This window comes from Vigna angularis, chromosome 6, assembly GCF_016808095.1.
Source record: "Vigna angularis cultivar LongXiaoDou No.4 chromosome 6, ASM1680809v1, whole genome shotgun sequence".
Lineage (NCBI taxonomy): Eukaryota > Viridiplantae > Streptophyta > Magnoliopsida > Fabales > Fabaceae > Vigna > Vigna angularis.
The window spans coordinates 30,405,447-30,421,784 of NC_068975.1; the positions used below are offsets into that span (position 1 = coordinate 30,405,447).

Here is a 16,338-nt window from a genome sequence, read left to right on the forward strand (position 1 = left end):
AATATAATGATAATTGTATAAAAATAAAAATTAATTACATTCATTGTTTTTTATTATCATAAAATAAAATTCACGTACATATGGGATCTTGCTTCTTCCATTTGTAAATATCGTCAGAAATAAATAATAATAACTTTTACCACAATATGTATAATATGAAAAAGGCACTGTATTTCTTTTTTTTTTCATGTCATTATTATTTTGTAAATGAAGTATCATTACACATTTCAGCAGAGTCTTTTAAAGCCAAATAAGAGGGTTTTAAAATTTTATTAACAGCAAAATTCAATTAAAAAAATACTTGAATTTTTAAATTAAGAAAATAAAAAATATTTATTGAGAAGAGTTCTTCTATTAGTACAAGATTTATTGTTTCCGGTAAGCAAAATCTAATTCAGAAGTGTGTCTCTATTATGCAATTTTTGAATGTAACATTCAGAAATGTTACATCCAAGTCACACCTACATAAAATCAATATATGCCGATGGATGTGGAAAAGAGGGACAAAAGGAATAATTTAGATAACGAAACATTTTCAATTTAATTTTAAGAGTAAATATTCTAAGATATCAATTAAGTTTTTAAATTTAAGAAAATAAATTTTTTATATTCTGGATTAATCATCACTATTACAATGTATTTTTTAAAACTTGTTAATTCTTTTTACAATTTACACTTTCTCCTCTTACTACTATTACTATGATCAATTGATCATAAAAATGTTATATAGATCAAGCTCTATCCTCACTCCTTTTCAGGAACAACAAAATATGAACTTTAACTTTCTCAGTTAACTCAATTCAAATGCAAATAAAAAATCAACAAAACTTCAACTTTCTCAGTTAAAAGAGATTTCCAGACTCAAGAAAAGCCAATATTTTTGCTCTAAAGTCTCTTTCAACACTGTTCTCTAGTCTATTTCTTTCCTAATCAGTGTTCTACATACTACACACTTCTGTTCAATTTTGGGCTATGGTGACTCTCATTCACACTATCATTTTCTGAAGAAACACTGACTCATGATCATAGGTTTGTGCACGTGATCACAGTCAGTGAGAAACCACCCTCCATAAAATAAACAGTGGGTTCCACCACCACGTGATAACAAAATATACAATTGTGATGATGCTGATTTATCATCATTTCTTTGCATGTCCTATTGGGTGACAGATATCAAAATGGGGCCCTGCCACCATACATTTTGCTGTTATGCACATTAACTTTATTTTCATGCATTCTTCACTCAAACCTACTTCCATCTTTATATTCATAATTAAGTGACCATATATTTATTTTCTCTTCTACCCTACGTCTACTTCTTCCCTCTATGGCAACAACATTGCTACCACACTCTCTACTTGCAACCTAAAGAGATAAAACTCAGAAACCTGATACTGAAAAAGTGAAGAGGCACTACCAAACCCACCAAACATATTGTCGGTGGAGCCGAGTCTTAGTCTTATGATTATATCCAACAACTTTTTGTTTTTTAAGTGCCAAAAATGATACACCGTTTTTGATCATCTTTGAAATAAGTAAAAACAACGATTTCTTAAATCAAACTGCTCAAAAACTTCACTTGACAAAGATTGTGTTGTAGAAACTACTGAAGGATGAACAGGGTATACACTGCCAAAATTAAAGGAAAATGTACTAGAAAAAAAGAAGACTACCAACACGACAGGAAGTTTTGAAAAAGGAAGCACACAACAGAAAACAAAAAGAACTAGCCTCTTCATTTCATTTACAAGTGCAGTACAGTTAGCATTGTCTGCAGGTTTTTGCAAGTTCAAAAAATAAGAATGTAAAATGGGAACACGTATACAGAAAGAATTGTAAAGCTTTAAAAAATAGGAGCTCTACACAGATGGAATTGCAGACCTAAAAGGTGCACTGCAACATAGCTAATGCTGAGAAAACTTTAATGGTCAGGCAACTAAAAGACCTATCTATGGATTGATGTTGCATTCTCGCAAATAGAGATGATTGTAGTCCACATACTTTGTCCAATAACTTCGAAACTTAGGAATACTTATCTCAAGCCATGGTTTCATGTTCCCATTATAGTGTACAACAGCAGACTGCTCGATATCTTTATGGTCAACGTTGGGGTTGTAGCCAAGTCCTAAGACATGCCAAGATCGGTTCAGCGGGAAAGTACGTTTCCAGAAGGTTATGAGACCGGGTGGCAGCGTTCCTAACTTCCATAGCTGTCTATCACGATTCTGTAATTCAGTTTAATTAGAAAAGAAAAATCAGTTCAAATTTAAATTAGGAAGAAACACAAAACATGGACTAGAACCGGGATGTAAATGCAAATTGAATGGATGGCTACTGAAATAATATTCACACTTTTCAAAACCCAAATACAGATCAGAATATTTCTATTTCCAGCATTTTAAGTTGACAGTTTGCAACATAACAATGAACAAGTCAAAGCACACAAAATCTCAACTCCCACCTTAGGACTATTAAGATTAATTGCCAAAATGATTAGGCATATCAGCTAGATCTTAGTGTTAGAGATCTCACATAGATATGACCAAATTACAGTGTGTGTGTGTGTATATATATATATATATATATATATATATATATATATATATATATATATATATATATATATATATATATATATATATATATATGAAAACTTTTTCTCATAAACTAATTTTACAAGATTAAGTTAAGCTTAAAATTTACTTTGTAAGTTGATTCTAAAGTCTATTCTATTAATGTTTGATGAGCCTATCATGCCAAGATCTCGTATTAACTAGACATATGATCAAATTATTGTATATAAATGATGCAAATCTCACCTTACAAATCAATTTTGTAAGATTGAGTTAGATTTAAAGTTTATTTTCTAAGACTTAGTTAGTAGTAACTCAATTATTCTTTATTTAAAAGATAAAATCTATGTTCCAAATATAGCATGATTAATGCTATCAATCACATGGGATACGCGCTGAAATGTAGATCAAAGTGTACATACCAGATTCTGCCAGTTGTGGTACACCTGTGTGATGTTTTGCCTTTTCCATTCCACTAAATCAAATATATTCATACCATATGCCCACCCACAAGCATGTGGATCAAAATTCTTTGCAATGAGAGGATGTGAGAAGTTGAGATATCGATCAAATCGGTGAAAACTTTCTCCACAAGTTTCTACAGCACCGTTTACATTGCCTTTCAAATCAATGGACCACAGATCAGTCAGATCCTTCTGCACAACTATATCATCATCCAAAAACAGCACTTTGTTGAGCTTCGGAAAGATCTCAGGCAGATAGAATCGGAGGTGGTTCAAAATAGATAAATACTTCGGATTCCGAAACTTCAGATTTGAATCAGAGGTTGCTCGATGAGCCTTGAAGTAATAATCAATCATGGATTGAGAACCCAACTGCTTAAGAACAGGACTGTAACTTGAATTCAACCATGTAAAGTCTTCAATGTTTTGTACTTGAATGGTTGCCTTGCCTGGTGGATTCACCAAAAACCACATCCTCATCGCTGCGTAATTGAGTCTATCAGTAACAATGTGGAAAACATGTTTTGAGGCGTCCTGCAAATTCATTAAAATAACGTCAATACAAACAATTGGTGTCAGTAGGAAATATTAGTAACATTGGCTTCAATGATATTTAGTCTATTTATGTTTTGTTTGAATTATTTATAAACTCAGGCCTAAAATGAAACAGAAAAGTTTTTATTACTCAAACCATATAAAGTGTAGTTACGCCACCTTACAGTTAGATCAAATTTCTTCGATTTCTCTCAATAATCTTGGCAGCAAAAAAAACTGTCAAGGGCATTCTAAAAGTGTAAAGAATTTACCTTAGCATTGGAAACAGTTGAGTTCACAACAACAGCTGTTGCTAATATGTTGTCCGAAAATATAGCATAATGGAACAACTGGGGTTCTTCTAAATTCTCTTGATTGGGGAACTGTTGCTCAGAAGAATTCATGTTATGATACTCAGTTGTAAGACGCAAGGGAAGACAATGAAGACCTTTAGGCAGTGTTTTTGCTGTCAATTGTGTTAAGAACAAGGTCTGTTTCTTGAGAACGTGAAGCTGCTCCTCTGTCGAGTGGAGCATGGCCCTAAGCTTCTTCACAACAGCAGTACAATCATCTTGAGCTTGTTTTCCTTTCATCAGTGTCTGTTGCATGGCTTTCATTCTTTCATTTGCACTGCGATTATTACAAATTTAGGTTAAGACTGCACAAATATGCAGCTTAGAGCAGAAAGTTAGCTATTCATCATGTCTATCCTAGTAGCATGAGAAATTTAAAGAAGTACAACTCCAGAATCATAACATAACTGTGAAACATGAAGGCAGATAACATCATTCTTAAGTGTGAACTTACTTCCCAGGTAACTCAGAATCTTTGCTTGCATCCCCAAGAGTTCGTGAAACATCTTTCACTCGTAATCGAAGCTCCCGAGTGAGATGAGGATTGCTTTTTACAGCTGGGAGGGAAAGAAAGACCTTAGCTTGGATAAGCTGATCTTTCAGCTGCTTTACCCGATAATCAGATGGTGTTTGATCATGCTGCTTATTGGTTTCAGACAATCTAGAACTTTTCTGTTTGGCTTTGTTAGAAGTTTCCGTTGGTTGTTCCTGCTTGGCAACATGAAAATAGATACATTAAATGTGAAACAATGAAAAGTCAATATGTACTGAGGTTTGTTTTCCTAAATTAGAATGATGCAACTTTCTGAAAGAAATAATTGGAAAAAGTATAATTATGAGTCTTGACAGGTATCACTATACTAGTAACTTAATTGTTCTCTTTCATTGACTGTAAAAACAAAACATGTTGCACTAATTAAACATGACTATGCAATTGTTTTTGCACAGCACAGGGTTGCGCTACATTGCACCATGCAAAATTTAGTTTCATGTCCTCTGCTACAAATGCACACAGTCCGATCTAAAAAGATGCCGAAATCATGAAGACATAAACTTGTTTATATTTAAATTAACTTTAATTTTGTTTATCAAACTACCAATTTGCCGGGTCCTTTATGAAATTCAGAACAATTTATGTCTGAGCTACCAACGAATATAATAGAGGGTGAGTTCTGGCACAACAGTGAGATGCTCTCTTATGCAATAAACCACCCTTTTTCATAAGTGTACCTATTCCGTCCTAAGACTTAATTCTTCATTAGATTGCCAAATTCAAGCATTAGAAGCACTGACTATACAAAGTACTTTATTTGACAGATGATGGACAACCCTCCACAGATATAAATATGCAAAAACTTTTTCAACATGACCAAAAACAAAGATGAATTTTCTTACATAACTATCACTATTTACAACTTCCTAGAGAATGCGGCAGCAATATACACAAAAATGAAAACACAAACATATAAAACAACAAAAGCACAATATATCACCGACCTTAATTTGAGGATCTTGAGTAGAAACACTGGTTGATCTAGTCAGCTTCCCATCATTGTTATCAACATCAATAGCAACTTCACCATTTACATTTTCACCGGTACCATCACCTTTTTCCAAGGACCTACCCACTTGATTTCCTTGTCTAATTCCATCAGTAACAAATTTAATGGAGTTCTCCTTTTTAGTCTGATCTTCATCAGTTGTAGTAGACAGTACCCTGGCAGATAAATGCTCCCTTGATTTCACCAATTGCAAGCCTAGCTCAACATGACAGTGAATGTCATTAATTAAATATGACAAAAAAGATAAAGAACCTTAGAAACGGAGGGGAAAAGGACCCAAAACCTCACTCAAGAACACAGAGAAACCACAAAAGAAAAGTACCTCGAGGGAAATTCCTTCTGTTAATTGAATCCTCCTCAGTATACACAACCCTAACAGGTTCTTTAACGGTAGTTGAAGTTTCCTGTTTGTAAAATAAGATATTTCATCAATAAAAAACAAATTATCACAGATTCAACACCAAAGAGAAAAAAAGAAGGGAACTATTGACAATACCTGCGGCAGCAGATTCAAGTGCCTAGAGTCTGCTGCACTGAAAGCCTGACACAACAAAATAAAAGAAGATTCAGAAACTCAAAAATCTCTACCTCTCTGACCCTGACTAAAACAACTGAAGAATCTTTTTCAAGACGGTCACTTACAAAGGCAGTAACATCTTCAACAAACTCCTGTTTGTCTGCATAATGAATAAAAACCAACACAAATAAACCAAAACCATTAGCAAATAGCCAAAGCAAATGAATTCAGAGAAAGAAAAGCAATTGAAACTCACCAGAAGGAGGCTCAAACGTGCCAAGGCGATCAGTGTAGAGCACAATCGGAGCCACAACAGTAATGGACAGCAACAGCAGCACAATGTTTCTTACCGCCACCATTTTTTTTTCCAGAAAGACAAAAGAAAAAGTGACAAGACCCTTTGAACAGAGATAAAGAAAACGAGGAGACAGGAGCCAAGAAGGAAACTTTCCGAGAGGAAAAGAAAACCCACTTTCCCTTTCTTCTGGGTATGCTGGAAATTGCCTCTGAGAGTTAAGAAAGAAATCAGTTACATTGAATGAAGAGAAAAAACGCCTTTTCGAAAACCTGCGATCTTTCTTTGAATTGCTTCTAGCATGGTGTCAATGTAGAGAGAGATAGAGAAACGACTTAGGAGAGAAGAAGGAGAAGTAGAAAAAGAAGAACAGAGCAAAGCAATGGAGGAGAAAAGGAAAGAGAGAGAAGAAAAAGAACAAGAACAATAAAACGAATGTACAACTTTCTTCTTTCTTCGTCGCCTATCACTATTTGTTAACGGAAACTTTTTCAATTACATACAATCTTAATGTAATCTAATTATTGCAAAAATATTATAAATTCATATAAAATTTCTTAGCATATAATAACATTTCCATTTAATATAATGTCACGGAGAAAAAAAATGCTGCAGAAGATTTTGTTTTTGTAAACAATGGAAATTACTTTTTAATAGTCACAGTTTTACAAATGGGACTTTTATTAATTTTTAATGATAAAATATTTTAGTCAAATGTATCTTAAAATAATTTTAAAAAATGGATTAACACGAAAGTGTAATTTCTTTACTTTTTTTGCCGTACAAAGATTTTGTTTATCAATAATTTAGAAACTAATGTTACAATTTTGAAATGATTACTATAGAAACAAAATCAGTTTATCATACAGCATGATTTGTCAGTGGTAAAATTAATTGATTAGTTAATTAGTTAATTAAGTAATTATTGTACGCGTGAAGTGGTACAACATGTGATGCTTAGTTGGCCACTCTGACGCGCGTGACTGCCGCTTCTTTCCCTTTTTTTCTTGAAAACATTTATTTATTATTATAGTTTTAATTTTTATTTATTGCTAAAACTACTTAAATTTTATTATGATAAATCAGAATAGCTACTAAGTTATGATATTCATTTTTGCTATTCAAAAAATTATACAAAAGTGGGTTGTAATAAGTTTTTCTATTATCGTATATGCAATTTTTTTTCTACCAACTTTAAGTGGATTTTTTAAGTTTTATTAAAAATATTAAAATTTTGTAATTAGAAAAAATTAGTTAAAAAATATATTTTTTTAATGAAATTGGCAAATACTTCCGTTCAATACTATTACAAAAACATACAAAGAGTATTTTCTCGTGTAATAGTAGCAGTTGCATGAAGAATATTTAATTATATTCTTTTCAGGGTAATTTGTAAATCTCACACAATATGTGATTAAGTATTTTTTTTAAAACATTGTTAAATATTGGCTGAAAATATTTTTTTAATTACAGCCACTTTGTCTGTTTTCTTTTTGGACTATTTTGTTGTTTTTTAATAAACAAAAAAGGATATACATAAAAGTCTCAATAACAGTTTAGTTTGAATCCATAAAAAAAATTAAACCAATTCATTTTTATTCATTGGTATTGATTCAGTTTCATTTGTGAGTTTCAATAATCTAAATCAAATTAACCATTACAATTTCATTTGAGTCAATTATCTCACATATAATTGTACAAGTATTTATTTTGGAACAATAAAAATATATTATTTTATCTAAACCTTCTTACACAATCTTATCATCAAAATATGAACATTTTTCGTTAATTAGCTTATAGAAATAAAATAATAATAATATAACTTCGTTTATAAAATAATAAAATTTACTTCATTTATTTAATTAAATTATATTGTATGATAATTTGGTCAGTCATTAATTGAATGATTAGGCTCAACATTTTAAATAGTTCACTTGTATAACATCCAGATTATATAGGAAACATATATAATGAAGGCGTCATCATGCATAGTATAGAAAAGCAGTCGAGATTAAATAGGATTACAGTCATCCTAAAATGAGTCAGAAAAATTAAAACTTAAGCGTATTAAAGTATTTCGAAATACAAGAAATGCTAAGAGAATCCTAAGGAGACTAAGCAGTAACATCATCTTCCTCCAAGGCTTGCTCCAGAGGCACCTCATCCATCTCTGCTCACATCCAAGTGGATGATCATTGCAAAAGAAAAACATATCCAAGCAAACACAAACACACAAGCAAGGGTGAGCTAGATATAAAATCATGTTATAACAGTCACACACAATATACAAATAAAGACAGATATACTGGGTCATACAAACATAACTTCTTGCACTTTAAACTTGACTCGTCCGGACTACAATGATTACCGAGCTATGGTGGGTTATGCACTCGTGGTGGCCTCTACTGCTTTGCAAAGCTATTGCCAATGAGTTTCACTCTACCACACTCACGAGGTTAGTCCGTTATCACTCACCTTGAGCCATACTGGAAGCACCCAAGACTAGGACCTCCTGCTACTCCTCACCACATGAATCAATCCTCTCTACTTGAGAATGAAAGACCATTGGAGCGTCAGGAAAACCCCCAAAACTGAGCTACCATGCAAATCATTCTAAACATTACTAGGGCACCACCATGAATTTTCTCCTGGAAGATCATGGAATTACGTCCAACATTATAGGGCACCACCATGTGACCTCCCTTTGAGATCCATGGGATTACGTCCATCATCCATACTAGTACAAGCACATACTTTTAACCACCAAACATGTTTCACATACTCACATACTTGTAATATAATCACATTATCACATCATACTATGCATTGCAATCATACCACGCACTTAATTCAACCCAAAACAAGAGCAAAAGAGGCTGGAACCGAACACTATGAGCTTTGGCCGAGCACTTAGGGCTTTGGCCGAACGGTATGACTTTGGCCGAGCACTGAGAGCTTTGGCCGAACGCTACAAGATTTGGCCGAACACTACAAACTTTTGTCGAACACTATTGAACTTGGTCGAGCACTTAGGGCTTTGGCCGAACACTTAGAGCTTTGGTCGAACGCTATTTAGACCATGTACCACTAAGACCAAGCGGTACCAAGACCGAGCACCATCAAGACCGAACGCTACCTATGACCGAACGGTTTGAATTGGTAAGGCTAAAGAGATCGACCACCCAAAGCAGAATAAGGCCGAACGCTAAGTCAGGACATGACCGAACGGCCAAATCAACACCTGACCGAACGCTAACTGAGACCAAGCACTATCAAGACTGAACGCTACCTAAAACCGAACGCTAACTGAGACCAAGCACTATCAAGACTGAACGTTACCTAAGACCGAACGCTACCTAAGACCGAACACCAAGGCCGAACGCCATTACGACCGAATGTCAAAACCGAACGCTCAACAACGTATGGCCGAACGGTTATCAGTCGCGAAACTGCATAATTCTGCAGAATTAAGAACAACACCTAACACAACCATTCCTAATCATTTTTACTAATTTCTAACACCCTTAATTCTTGTTTTATACTTAATTAGACTTATCTAAATGATTCTAAACATTTCTACTACCATTTTAAAGTGATTAAAACTAAAATTCAACTCTAAAACACCAATTGCCACAACTTAGGTACCCAAATCCAATTCTACTACTTTCACACCTATTTTGATCAATTTAGTGACTCAAACAAGTCATAATACAGTGGCTAAGACTGCCCCAACAGTCCAATCACGCTTTAGACCTCAAATGCCCAAAATCACTACCTCATTTCCTCTCAAAGTGACATAAAACAGTACCAAATCACCAAGTTTTCTACCTAGCTAAAATTACAACAGATTTCACACTCCAAATCACTTCTAACAAGATCCAATGCAATAATTAAGTTCATCAAACTCACTATAAAGCAATCAATCACAGTTCCATCAATTACACCATTCAATTCAAACCATCCTATATACTTAAAATCCAAAGTACCGTACAAAACCGCACGACAGTCCAAAATTCAACATGCATTCATTTACAAAGCAGATTCAAGAATTAAATTTGAAGAAAAATAATTAGCTCCCCTTACCTTAGGGTTTCACAACTAAGCTCACAACTTGATTCAACAACGCCTAACTCAAAGAGAACTCAACCAAACTTTACAAACCACCCAATGGGTGATAGAACAACTCTTTAGAGCTAAGTTTGACAAGAAATTGAAGGAGAAGGTTTCTAGTTACATGCCCTAGTTCCCAAAAGAGGAGGAAAAAGGGAAACGACTTACCCGCGGTAGAGCGAGAATTTAATCGGATGGTTGCGAAACTCTTTGCACCGCGGTCACTTGAGCACGACATAGACCAACATGCAACGTGAGAATGTGAGTGAATGGTAGAGAGAAGGCAGAGAAAAGAAGAGCTGAACTTTTAGAAAGAGAATGAAAAGTTGAGATAAGGAACTCTGATTTTTGAAAGGTCCCTTCTTAAGATCTTAGTGCCCTTAACCTTGTGGGCCTGGTTGCCTCAACATAAGGCCCAACTGCCACAATCTCCGACCCTTACAACTTGCAAATTGAACAACTATTGATTAAATGAACTTAACGGTAATTTTTCTAATAATGATCAAACTTACATATAAAAATATGTTTACAAATAAATATGTTTATTAACTCATTAGACTGTAATTAGACCAACACTAATTAAAATATCATTTCGGAAAAACATGATAATATAATCCTACCACACAATTTAAAGGAGAATGAACAAACACTTACATCCTAAAAAGTTTAAAGTTTATTAATATGCTACCTCGACTTATTACGAAACAAAAAATTATTAAATTTATATATTTTAAAAAGATATCATGTTGAATAGATAGTAGTAAAATATTAATACATTTGAAAATCTATCTAAATTGCTTGAGAGATTATATTCTACTTTAAAAATAGAAATATAAATACAATAAAATCAGGTATAACTTACTAAATATATTCTACAATTGAAATACTTTAGTAATACTATAACGGTAAAATATGGATTATTTATTCATTTTAAATTCAACGTATTTTTACAAAACTAACTTTGTTTCTATTTAATTAATCCATCTCGAATTATTGCAGGATTTCCAACATTATTGTAAGAATATTTTTATTATTGTAAAAATATGAAAATCAGAAATTATTGCTTTACATTTTGGGAGGTAATAATGGAAACCTTAGGTGTCGGCACAATAAAAGATTGCAACCATCCACCAAAGCAAAAGTACTAAACATTTTCAATTATGTTTTCCTCATCATTTTGAGTTTTGAATTTGTGATGCATTTTTAGTCCAAGAATAGGAAAAGAAGCGAAACATCGTCATGCATAGAATCTTTCAAATGTAAAAAGAATTTAATATAATAATTTTTTGTTCTTTTTCTATATTTATTTTGGTTATCTTTCAACAACTTCAATTTAGGCATATTCATTGTCCTTACTAACATGGCAGTAGCCACAAGTAACTCATTATTTTTTTCACATTCAAAATTCAACTTTTCTTTTTGTTGCCATTTGAGATTTGTCCAAGAAAATGTTACATTATTATATACAAAACTTACTCTTCAAGTCACATCTTTACCTTTCAACAAACATAAAGAATCATGCTATCAAACCATAGTGCTATTTCTTTATCATAACCGATGCAACACTTTTCATATCTCTATCTTCAATAAAAAATTATACTATTAAATGTTATTTATATTTTACATTTTTTTAATTATTTATATAAAAATGCATCTCTATCCACACATTTATGATTTCCATTTTTAAAATGTCTAAGCAATTAATGGTTCCACTGAGAAGGATGAAAATGGAATTAAGTCAGATCTACAGCAAGCCCCACTCAATCATTTTGAAGGTAACATATGATGGCTTATGTCCATCACTACACATATAAAAGGGAAAAATAATTATATCTATTTAATTTTTAAGTCTGGTTTGATAGTAAGTGAAAAAATTTATTTATATAAATATAATTAGGAAACCTATCTCTCATGCTATGTTAAAAAAAGTAAACTCTAACTTAATTGTGCAAAATTGATTTAAAAAATGAAGTTTACACCAGTTATATATTATAAATTGGTTAATTTGAAATACACAACTAAAAAAAGGACTGGATTAATTTTGTCTTGGTATTTATTTTTGTTTTAAGATGCTTTTCTGAATAAACTTTTATACTTATATAAAATGTAAGAGTCGGATCTTCATCTAATGGTTTAGATGCTTTGGAAATAAGAATGGATGAAAAATCCCATGATAGCACACACTTCTATGCAATCAAAAGCCAAGGGAGGTAAATATTGCTTTTGATGATTCCAAAAAAAGTTAGACAACCTTTGAACCCTAGAACAGTCAAACATTGCACACATTTCAATACAGTAACTCCTCAAAACTACAAATTAACTCTGTAATCAATATCATATTCACTAAATTGCCTTTTGTCTAAACTGAATTTGAAGTTTTTTTTCTCTCCCATGCTTAATTTGGACAGTATTATCTGGTCCTGCATTGCAGACATCACTATAAGATTCTAGGTTTAAATTTTAATATTCTATAAGGTATACAATACATCTCCAGAATATACAGTGAATGAATCTGCATACTGATCATTGTTGAATAAACACAAGTCCGTGTAATAAAGCATTTTATAATTGACCAAAATACAAGTCTAGGTAATTTTATTTGGACAATCAAAGAAAAAAGTGTAACAAAAATTGGTCTGGAACTAGAATTGATGAATAGACACTATACCCTAAGTTCAGAAATCCATGATTGTAACTGAAAACCATAAACATGAAGGAATAATATCCAATGCTGGTTGCCAATTTCTCTCTACCTTTGGTGTTTGCTGACATTTTTCAGATCATCAAAGTGTGAGTTTGAACATGTCTGCCATGAATAGAACTCATCCAATATATACATCTACTGCATTTCTTATTCCAAAATCTTGAGCACCAACCCCAAGAACTTCTTGAATTATGGATACAAAGAATCCAAATTCTGTCAAAGAGGCCTATTGAGAAGAGAGTTCCAGATAGAATCTCCATCTTCTGCTTCTAACTCCAACCCATTACTCTCAAATGGTTGCCACAAATCCTCTACCAATTCAGCATCTTCAGTATGAACCATTGGTACCTCTGGAGTTATACACAAGCCACATTCTGCAGAGAAATCAACATTCTGTTTGAATAGAGTGTCTTGGTGTTCTAGAGATGATGAGAAATTGTCTTCAAAATCCAAGCATTGATCTGATTTTGACATGACACCATCTTTCAGCCAAGGAAAATCAAACACTCCCATTGCCAAGTGTGAATCCCATGCCTCCAAATAATCTTCCTCTTCCATTTCCTTCTTCTTCTCCTTCGCCAAGCTTATTCCATATGCATTTCTCTTCTTTGCACTGATATTACTTTCAGAAGAAGATTCAATCTCGATTCCATCATCTTCTCGTGCTCTCTTATTCTTCTCCCATTCCATTTATATATTTTCTGCAGAAGAGAGAGATTCACCAAAAATCATTATCAACTCCTATACATCCAATACCCCTTTGACACATTCTCAATAATCAAACACAAAAAACGTATAAAACAAACATCCAAAGGTTGTACTACTAAGATCGAGATTGTAATAAACAAAGAAAAACATGTGTTAAAGAAAATGTTGCTGTAAACAGAAACAAAAAAACCATTTTTCATGTACACAGATGATTAAAGAAAAGATCATAATCCTAAGCATGATCTGTACGTAGTTGAGTACCTGAGTGGTTGGAAGGTTGAGGACAAGGAAAAGGTAGGGATTTTAGGCACGTGCATCCATGTTTGAATTTGGAAGATGGTAAGGTAATAATACTATAGAGAGAAAACTGATAGAGAGATAAAAGTAAAACTGTATATATCTTCTAACTCATGGAATAGAATACCGTAATATTAATCACACACATGCACACGTGCATGTGCATCTGTTTCACCCTTCTGTTGCGGTCCTATCTAGGACACCAACAATGTCATGTGAGATACGAGATGGTTCCTCATTTAGCGTTCCTAATTTTGGAAAAGGAAAGATCACAGAGTCCATCAAAGCAATACAAAAATTGTGCATCTTAGTAGCTTTCTTATTTCTCAACTAAACATGGGTGGTGGTAATATGTTTCAACTTCCAAACCTAACAACTACATCTTTTCATGTTCTTTTTTTGTGGTCATTTCAAGCATGGCAAAAGATTGGATGCATCCTTTCACCCTACATCAGTTTTTGTTCTCATTTTAATTGCACACGACAAATTAGTTAAACAACATCTCAAGTATTAAATGATTATTACAAAAAGTTAAGTAATCTTATCATATATAATAAACTATGTAAAAATTCAGATGAAAAATAGAAGCTTTCAATACATTTTAATTTTCAATCTTTAAAAATAAATAGATATAATTTTTTTTTACCCTAATAATAAAATTAATTTTTTTTACGAATTAAATTGTTTACTACACATTTCAGTTTAAATAACATCTTAAAAATTTTAATGATTATGGGTTTACTGTAAAAATCAATTTTTAATTCAAAACTCAAGTTAAAAGTTAATTTAATTACCCCTTTTTAATAAGATATAAAAAAAATACATTACTTACATTTCATATAGGGTCAAACTTCTTATTTCACTGATAATTTTCTCTCCCCGTGATGTGTATAAAAGAGAAAAAGAAACAACAAAAAAGCAAACACTGGAAATTGGTATTTCAGCACCAATGAGCTTCAGTTGTTTGCAGTATGTAGTTACTTTATGGCAGGTTGTCTTGTGATTTCTGTGGTTTTGTCGTATGCCTAGAATCTGCCGTAGATTTTAAGCCTCACTGGGTAAAATCATTAGATGAGATCATTATAACGTTATAACATTATAGTTGAATTGGTGGTGAAGAGCTAAAAATCGCTTAAAATGCGTCAAAAATCTAATGACCTGCTTTGCTTTGAATGGAAAAATGATTTGATTCAACTTCTGTGTGCCACTATGCCAAATACAATGGGACACTCTGTAGCTAGCACTAGCAAGGTAAGCAAATTTACACTCTGTAGCTAGTTCTGGATAAAGTAAGTTAACTAAAACTTAGAAGCTGAATCAAATACAAATCTTTTTGGTCTAATTTGATTATGAAATTACAAGCTTAGTCCAAAACAGCCCTAAAAGTTATATAATCCGAAAGTTCTATAATCTTGGCCTAATGGCAACTTCTTCACCTCTATAAAATTGTGAAATGCCTCATTTATCTTTATCTTCTTTTTCCATCATCTTCTTCCTCCTTCACCAGGGTACCCCCTCTCCCCTTTCTTCCGATTGGTACTTTTTATTTCTGGATTGCATAATTCATAAATAATGTTTTGAATGAAAAAAAAAAATTTAGCACAATTTGAAAATTATTTTTTATAAAAAAATATTCAGATTATATAATCTAATATGTCTTATAAATTATACAAAGACATTTTTTGTTATAAAGAAAAAAAATCTGGATTGTTAAATCCTGGAGTCACTTTCAAATCCCACAATCCACAAATTATTGTTGAAAACCAAAAGGACCAAAAGAACTTAAATCACTATGATATGTTAACTTCTTTTAGGTAGAAAAAGCATGAGAGGTAAAAAATGTAAGACTAAAGGAAGACACAACTAGAAGGATGATCAAACATAAAAGGATTAATGATGGCAAAACATAGAAGGAGATGAGAGAAAGCAAGGGCATTTCTATTTTTTACATACCGATGGAGGTGCAAGATGAAATCATGGGGATGGAGAAAGAAATATCCAATACAGAACACTACATTACTCAATAAAGTGCTGTTCTAAATGACAAAAAATACTCGTTTTGACTTAAAAATTCTTGTCTAACACTTGCGGTTCTCTAAAAGCACTATACCAACTTGACTTTTGAAAATGGTCACCTGAATGAACCCAGATCAAAATATCCTTGCAAACCTATGCATGCTCTGAAGCCTCTACCGTCAAAATTTTCCTTGTCCATCATGGG

General features: G+C 32.7%; 2 protein-coding genes across 2 annotated transcripts; both read right to left on the minus strand.

Annotated features, from left to right (window-relative positions):
* Nucleotides 1–1,712: 1,712 nt before the first annotated feature.
* LOC108343315 (probable galacturonosyltransferase 4) lies at nucleotides 1,713–6,760 on the minus strand. Its single transcript, XM_017581516.2, has 9 exons — nucleotides 6,260–6,760; nucleotides 6,129–6,163; nucleotides 5,983–6,027; nucleotides 5,809–5,890; nucleotides 5,422–5,681; nucleotides 4,379–4,632; nucleotides 3,844–4,201; nucleotides 2,996–3,571; nucleotides 1,713–2,225 (listed from the first exon to the last, which is right to left on the minus strand). The coding sequence occupies exons 1-9, from the start codon at nucleotides 6,360–6,362 to the stop codon at nucleotides 1,950–1,952; spliced, it is 1,989 nt and encodes a 662-aa protein (XP_017437005.1). The 5' UTR covers nucleotides 6,363–6,760; the 3' UTR covers nucleotides 1,713–1,949.
* A 6,196-nt stretch (nucleotides 6,761–12,956) lies between these two features.
* Nucleotides 12,957–14,582, minus strand: LOC108342728 (uncharacterized). The gene is made up of 2 exons (XM_052879071.1): nucleotides 14,082–14,582; nucleotides 12,957–13,813 (listed from the first exon to the last, which is right to left on the minus strand). The coding sequence occupies exon 2, from the start codon at nucleotides 13,800–13,802 to the stop codon at nucleotides 13,329–13,331; it is 474 nt and encodes a 157-aa protein (XP_052735031.1). The 5' UTR covers nucleotides 13,803–13,813; nucleotides 14,082–14,582; the 3' UTR covers nucleotides 12,957–13,328.
* Between the last annotated feature and the right edge of the window lie 1,756 nt (nucleotides 14,583–16,338).